The 7,321-nt window shown below is 46.8% G+C and overlaps 1 protein-coding gene across 2 annotated transcripts; it reads right to left on the bottom strand.

Annotated features, from left to right (window-relative positions):
• Positions 1–1,285: 1,285 nt before the first annotated feature.
• On the bottom strand, positions 1,286–6,333 carry Spata19 (spermatogenesis associated 19). Of its 2 annotated transcripts, none has more exons than XM_070038097.1 (7): positions 6,173–6,333; positions 5,938–5,994; positions 5,464–5,556; positions 5,184–5,275; positions 2,391–2,468; positions 2,047–2,128; positions 1,286–1,460 (listed from the first exon to the last, which is right to left on the bottom strand). In XM_070038097.1, the coding sequence occupies exons 1-6, from the start codon at positions 6,248–6,250 to the stop codon at positions 2,068–2,070; spliced, it is 459 nt and encodes a 152-aa protein (XP_069894198.1). In that variant the 5' UTR covers positions 6,251–6,333; the 3' UTR covers positions 1,286–1,460; positions 2,047–2,067. The 2 variants fall into 2 exon arrangements, with proteins under 2 accessions (XP_069894198.1, XP_069894197.1); XM_070038096.1 differs by having other exon boundaries at positions 2,063–2,128; positions 6,173–6,331.
• Between the last annotated feature and the right edge of the window lie 988 nt (positions 6,334–7,321).

Raw genomic sequence — 7,321 nt, 5'->3', positions numbered from 1 at the left:
AAGGAAAATGCAGAAACCAGAAGTGTTTGAATAGCTGAGAATTTTCCAAAATCTTATGACAAACACCAAACAACAGATCCAAGGCAACTCCGAAACACCAAGCAGGATAAATACCAAAAAGAAATCCATTCTGTCATATCTTATTCAAGCAGCAGCAAATCAAACACAAAGAAACAATCCTAGAGGAAAAAAAAAACACTGGGTATCTATAAAGGCACACAAATATCTATTACATCCAACTTCTGAGAAACCTTGCAAACAAGATTAACATAGAGCATGACACTTGTGGCTCACATCTCTAATCCTAGCTACTCAGAAGGCTAAGATCTGAGAATGCTATTCACAGTCAGCTGGCGCAGACAAATCTGAGCAGCTCTTACATCCAACTAAGTAGCAAAAAGCTGAAAGTGGAGGCTTGCATGACTCAGGTGGTAGAACACCACCTGGTGAATGGAAAAAGCCAAGCAAGAGTGAAAGGCCTGGATTTCAAGCCCCAGGAGATATACACACACACACATACACACACACACACACACACACACACACAAATGCATACACACAAACACAAAAACATGAGTGAAATATTATTGAAGAAAAAGAAACTTGTTGACTTAGAATCCCATGTCCTGCAAAAGTATCCCTCTACAGGTGACTAAGAACAAGGATTTCTTCAAGCAATCCAAACCTAAAGGAGGCTAGGTGCCAGTGGCTCACAACTGTAATCTTAGCTACTCAGGAGGCTGAGATCTGAAAATCTCACTTCAAAGTCAGTGCTGGCAGGAAAGTCCATGAAACTCTTACTCCAATTCACCACCAGAAAATCAGAAGTGGTTCTATGGCTCAAAGTAGTAGTGCTCTAGCCTTAAGCAAAAGTGCTCAGAGATAGTACACAGCCCTACAACCAACAACAACAAAAAAAAAAAAAAACTAAAGGAAACCATCACTGATAGACCTGACCTGGAGGAGTTACTTGGAGGAGTTCTTCAGGGAGAAAATTGTAAGCAAGAACACGAATTCACATGAAGGAAGATGCTGGAGAAGAACTAGCAGGGATAAAACAAGTACAAGAAATACCACAGCTGTCCTCTGAGGAGTCCTCCCTGCTCCAGCCCACAGTAGTCCCCCCTTCCCCTTTAAATGTTCTAGCAGCATCACCTCTCCCATTTTCAATACCCAAGACCAGAACAGTCTACTCCCCTGTAAGCTGACAACTGTGGATGCCCAGAGCCAGGCCTGGGATGCACTGAATGAGCGAATGAAGGACAGAGCACCTGCACCACCTGTATGAGTTGTTAAATAGCGTGTCTCTTTATTAGCAGTTCAGCAAAATGAATCCAGTGTTGTCACAAGGAAGGGCTGAACCATTGAAGTGTCTGCCCAGGTCCAGTCAGCCTGCAGGTGGAGCGGCAGGTGGATGCTGTTCTGACACAGGCTGCTCCTTCACCCTGGAGGCCTTCAACCTGAGAACCAGAGAAAGGCCCGGTGCTATCATGGATGGAGAGGCCACGCCACACCACTCTAAGCCCCTGCCATTGACCTTCTTGCTCCTACAGACACATAAACAGCCCGTTTCAGCCACTGGCTTGGACTGAGCAAAAGCAAAGAGATCATGTGGCCCACAGTCACGTGCATCCTGATATGGGGTACATCTAAAAATCTACCCAGCCTCACTCCTGACTCTGGGCCCTTGGGAGGCACAGTAGGATTGAGTGCAGCAGCAACTCTGCTAGCAACTGTGGCCTATGCAGCAAAGCAGGCCCCGCACAGCCTGCCCACCGCAGCCTGCAGGGCACCCGGTCCTGGGCCACCAGGGCAATCATGGGGAATTGCTACTCAGAGATTCCAAACTGTGCCTGGCTGCAGATCCTTCCAGAACATGGAGAGAAGCACTGCAGGAACCCAAGGCAGCCCCTTCTCCTCTACCCTCCCAGTGGCTCTGAATGCAAGCACCCCTCAGAAAGCACCACGGTTCAGCTTCACGCTCTCTATCCCAGCCTCCCTCTCCTCCTTGCTCAGGACAGCCATCTTCCCTGCCCAGTAACTCACCTGCTGGCTCTCTCACCTGTCTTAGCACTCTGAGAAGGAAGTTCTACAGCTGGAACGGGAGTCGTTCGTGATATGGGATATGCTGCAGGGGACAGAAGAGGTGGAGGGGAAACTGCCTGATGGGCAGAGCACAAACCAGATGTCACACCCAGACCCGAGGCCCCAGACCACAGCACAAGGACAGCCTAGGAAGGGTCTTAGGAAGATGCTCACCACCTGCAGCCCTTCAGGGCCCTGTCCGGAGGCGGGGAAAGCATGACTAGTTTGGACAGGCACTTCAGCGGTCACCTCCACCCGCATGCCCCCGGCAAGGAACAGAAAGCATCTTGTCTCCAGCAGCTTACCTTCGCCTCACTTGGTTTAGTCGGTCTTGCATGACGTCATCCATCATGTCACTTGGCACTTGGAAGATGCGGGTGTGGCTGCAAAATGCCATTCAAACAAAGGAGAACATGAAAGGGGTGATATTGATTCATTGTACTTATACACTGATTGGTTGAAGGGTAATAAGTTTAAAAAAAAAACGAACAGGGTTCTGAGTTTTTGGGGGGAGGGAAGATGTGCTCATGAATGTAAGTCAGTGCCCAGAGAGGAAGATAAAGCCAAGAGGGCAAGACTGTTGGGCATGTCAGAGAAGACACACACACAGAACAAAAACCTTGGTCTCCCACTCTCCCTGTACAGAGTGTGTCCCCCCCAAGACACCCAAGTGAGCAAAGAGACAAAGAAGATGGGTAATGGGTCTCTTGGAGACTGCTTCCTTTCTAAATACCACTCTAGCTTCACTCTCAGCTCTTAGAATCAATACCATACCATACTCACTATGGTTTCAAGAAGCTTCTGGAAAATTCTTTCACAAGGTTATCTCCTGGGCCTGGCTGTTATTTGTGTCTTATTTATTTATTGTCCCATGTCTGGGCCACTCTGTGTCCTTTCCAATTTCATGTCCTACTCATCCTGTCCCTTCCCAGGAGCCCTGTGATCTGTCTACTTCTGTATCTGTGGAAATTGCCCTACTTGGACAACACCCTGTTCTCCATGTATTGAGGGGGGTGGGGTTGTTTTTGTTTAGTCTTTGTCAGTCATGGTGCTTGAATTCAGGGCCTAGGCACTGTCCCTGAGCTTTTGTGCTCAAAACTAGCACTCTACCACTTTGAGCCACAGTGTCACGTCCAGTTTTCTGATGGTTAATTGGAGATAAGAATCTCACGGACTTTCTGTCTTGGGCTGGCTTTGAACCAGGATCCTCAGATCTCAACCTCCTCAGTCTCTAGGATTGCAGGCATGAGCCACCAGGGCCCAGCATAGTGGGGCTTGGGGGACATGCCCAAGGACAGGGAAGGTGGGATTGGGAATATGAGTGAGTGCCCAGAGAGAGGAAGATAAAGCCAGAAGGGAAGAATTATTCCCCAGACCAGAAGGGCTAGGCAACGCAAAGAAGACGGAGCCCCACCATGGGCCTCAGAGGCACCGAGAATGGCCTGGTTCCCCAGGCTTTCTTGCTATCTCCAGTAGTGGTCAGGTAGGAGCTGGCGTGGCACATGGATCTCTAGGAACTTTAATTGGGGATACCAGGCAGCAGTTTCCAGGATTTGTATGACCTGTGTCTCCACCCTGAGCTTCTCTAATGCAAACTTTCACACACCTTACCCATCTGGCTAACTTTAGCTTTTTGCAACTGGGGGTTATATTATGCCCTTTTCTTTCTTCTGGGGAACTAGCAAATACCAGATTTCTTTATGTCCACTGAAGGAATGAATGACCAGAGCTGTAACACATAGAGACTCTATGACCTGACTGCTTACTGGCTAAAACTAAGAGGACATTCAAATCAGCGGGTCATGGGGAAAACAGGTAGCTTGTTCGTTTAAGATCTCCATAGAAAACGCAGAAGAGAAATACTATATAGTCAGTAGAAAATTGACTAACCCCTGTCTGCCTATTTGAAAACCTTAAACCTCATTAAGGTGTACAAAATTTAAATAACATTGGAAGATGCCAATGCATTATTTATAGTTCTATGATGTACCTCCTTCAGGTAACCATCAACACTAAGGATGTAAAGTTTCTCATCCAAAAGCCTCCTTTCCAGAGAGGTCTAGAATTCCACCATTAGTGATCTTTCCTCTATGGCGCCACTGGAAAACCCATCAATACCCAGTGTCCCAAGGCAAAAAGGTACATTGTGCCAGGTACTGGTGCTTCAAGTCTATGATCCTAGCTATTCAAGCTGAGTTAATGGGTTCTGAGAATCATGGTTCAAAGCTGGTGAGGGCAGGAAAGTCCATAAGACTCTTATCTCCCATTAACCAGCAAAAAAGCCAGTTAAGTGGAGGCATGGCTCATGTAGTAGAGAGCCAGCCTTGAGTGAAAAAGCTAAGGAAGAACTTGAGGCCCAGCACCAGTGAGCATGGCTGTGGATGTGAATACACATATACACACACACCCTTTGAGAAATGTAGCTTCCTTGAGCAAAGAGAATAAAACAGACAGAAGACAAAATGACAGGAAACAGAAGATCTGAGAGATAGTGTTTCCTTTAGCTTCTAAGAAGGGGGCAGTTTATGCCCACAGCCCTTTCCTAGGAAGGGATGTGGTGGTTAGAGTCCAAAACTCTGGATGGACCTGGGTACCATAAGGGGAACCCCAAGACTGGGCAGGCCAGGCTTGTGAAGCCAAAGCATCTCCCCACCACCAGAGGCTGGAGAAGAGCGGCACTGTGGTGAGTTCAAAGCAGATAAGCACCACCATCCCATGGCGTCACTGAATTGTAGCCTCAGGTTTTAGAAGACTTCCACACACCTCCACTGCAGAAGAGGGACTTAGCTTTCGCATTATAAGGGCTTCTTTTAGCTCTTCAAAGTGCAAACTGTTTCTGAACAATTCAAGTGCAACAATGATAGAAATCTGACATGGACTCAAAAACTTAAGAAATGGAGAATAAACCCAGTTCCCCAACCCCTACTCCCCCCCCCCATACAAGTCATTAAAAATATAATAAGGAAAAAAACCTGTTCCCTTAAGACCTGAGATTTCTCAGTGAAAGAAGAGACGACAGTAACGGGCTTAGGAGGCAGGGAGAAACACACCCTCACCCTAGCCCTGAGATGATGCTCAGGGCCAACAGGACACTATACCTCCATCTTATGAACTGGATTCTTGTTCTCTCCTCCAGGAACTCTTGGTTTGAGTTTGATTCCAAATCACACTTGGAGAGAGGGTACTTCACCTAAGAATTTAGGAGAAGGGCCAAATGGTTACTGGCCAGTATGGACCCCGTAGCTGAGGTGGGCACGACCTTTACATAGCATGCTTCAACTTACCCAACATGCTTCCTTTTACCCAGTATGCTCCCCCTTACCAACACGCGGCCCCCTCTCCCCGTCCCTAAGGGAACTGCCTCCAACTCTCAGTTACCACATCTCTGGTCACATGTACGTCCTGGCCACGAGAGGGATAGGAACTGATGGACAACTTCTCCCTGATGGATTGGGAAGCCTCTTCTTCTGTCTGCAAGACGAGTAATTTTCCTCTGAAAGTGTTGCTCAGCATCTGACCTCAAGTCTTCACCTCTTCCCTTCCCCTCTTTGTAGGGAGTACGCAAGCACTCCCTTCATCTCACTCTTCCTGCACTCCGCTCCTGGATGGCAACCTTTCCGAAGAACTCCTGAGCTGCCCTGGAGCTGAAATCCTCCCTCCTACCCCCACCATGAGGCTTCACCAGCAGGGCTGATTCATAGGATAAGATCCCAGCATCCTCTTGGACTTGTGGGTGAGTTAGAATCAACTCTACACAGGGTGCTTTTGAATTTCCCAGATGTATGGAGAAGAGAGTCTCGATCCCTGCCCCCACTGTGCTCTCTAGAAATTTGGGCACTACATCATACTCACTTTCTTCAACCAATGTTGTACAACAGATACAGCTTCACTTTCTACAACATCAACATCCTGGAACAAACGGGTAAATTGATGATCTCAAAAAACAAAAACTAGGAACACAGCCCTCCCACCCACTCTTATCTAGATTAATATGTGGTGAGATGGTTCTGAAGTACTTACTACAGCACAAAACAGAGAGCAAATGGAAGGGATACCATTTGACACAGTCGCCAATAGTGACACTCACCAAACTCATCTTTGGTGGGAAGGGGAATCCTACAGCTTTCCGGGAGAGGATGTACACAATCCATGTTGTAATGATCATCTTTGGACTTATACCAGGCCTCCCTCTTGACTCCCTCCTTCCATTGAAACTGCCTGAGAACTTCTGCGGGACCAGGAAGTCATCCAAGGGAGGTGCCCTCCTGATTGGTTGGTCATTGATGATGTGACAATGAGCTCCCTTAAACTTGCGGGGTCAGCATGGAGATGGAAAAGAGGGGTCCAGAGATGTCTGCCTCAGTGATAGTCATAGTTCAGATATTAAGCTACAACCAGTAAAATCCTAAGTAAGACACAAAAGGTAGCTGGACATAGCCGCACACACTTACAATCCCAACACTAGGGAAGCTAAGAAAGGAGAATCATACTTCAAGGCCAATTAGGGTTACACTGCAAGTTCCAGGCCCGCCTTGGTTATATTGTGAGACCCTGTCTCATAAAACAAAGAACAGCAAAAGATGCAGGGTTAGCTAAAGTGAAGCACACCTGTAAATCCAGCTACTGAGATGGGGAAACTTCAAGAGTCTAAGAAACAAACTAAAAGCAAAAGACCTGAAGTATGACTCAAGTGGTAGAATGTACAGTAAGTCAGAGGTCTAGAGTTCAATCCTCAGTCAAGAATGGGTTTTTAAGCCAGGTGCCAGTGGCTCACACCTGTAATCCTAGCTACTCAGGAGACTGAGATCTGAGGATCGAGGTTCAAAGCCAGCCCGGGCAGGAAAGTCTGTGAAACTCTTATCTCCAATAAACTACCAGAAAACTGGAAGTGGCACTGTAGCTCAAGTGATAGAGCTCTAGCCTTGATCTGAAGAACTGAGGGACAGCGCTCAGGCCCAGAGTTCAAGCCCCATGACCAACAACAACAACAAAAAAAAAGAGAATGGGTTTTTATGTTTAATTATCTTTAAAATTATTGTACAAAGCAGTTTCTGTTTAATAAAGTATTTTATGAATATAATGCATCTTGATCAGAGTCATCCTTTTAATATCTTCAGTTAGGCTGCTTCTCTGTTTTGTAATCTTTCTCTTTTATTTCCTCCTTCTTTGGTGTCAGTAATGGGGTTTGTACTCTCATTTGGCTTTCCCATCAAGCCACAGTTCCACTCCAGCATTT

The sequence above is a fragment of the Dipodomys merriami genome, unplaced genomic scaffold (genome assembly GCF_024711535.1).
Source record: "Dipodomys merriami isolate MVZ:Mamm:240054 unplaced genomic scaffold, mDipMer1.0.p SCAF_29, whole genome shotgun sequence".
In the NCBI taxonomy this organism is placed as follows: Eukaryota; Metazoa; Chordata; class Mammalia; order Rodentia; family Heteromyidae; genus Dipodomys; species Dipodomys merriami.
The sequence above is the reverse complement of the archived record's forward strand: the minus strand, read 5'-3'. Positions and strand labels throughout refer to the sequence as shown.

Coding starts and splice junctions, on each gene's coding strand:
- Spata19 (XM_070038097.1), bottom strand. CDS start 6,250: ATGATCATTACAACATGGATTGTGTACATCCTCTCCCGGAAAGCTGTA. Junction 5,276..5,463: donor TACATGTGACCAGAGATGTG/GTAACTGAGAGT, acceptor CTAAATTCTTAG/GTGAAGTACCCTCTCTCCAA. Junction 2,469..5,183: donor ATCCAGTTCATAAGATGGAG/GTATAGTGTCCT, acceptor GGCATTTTGCAG/CCACACCCGCATCTTCCAAG.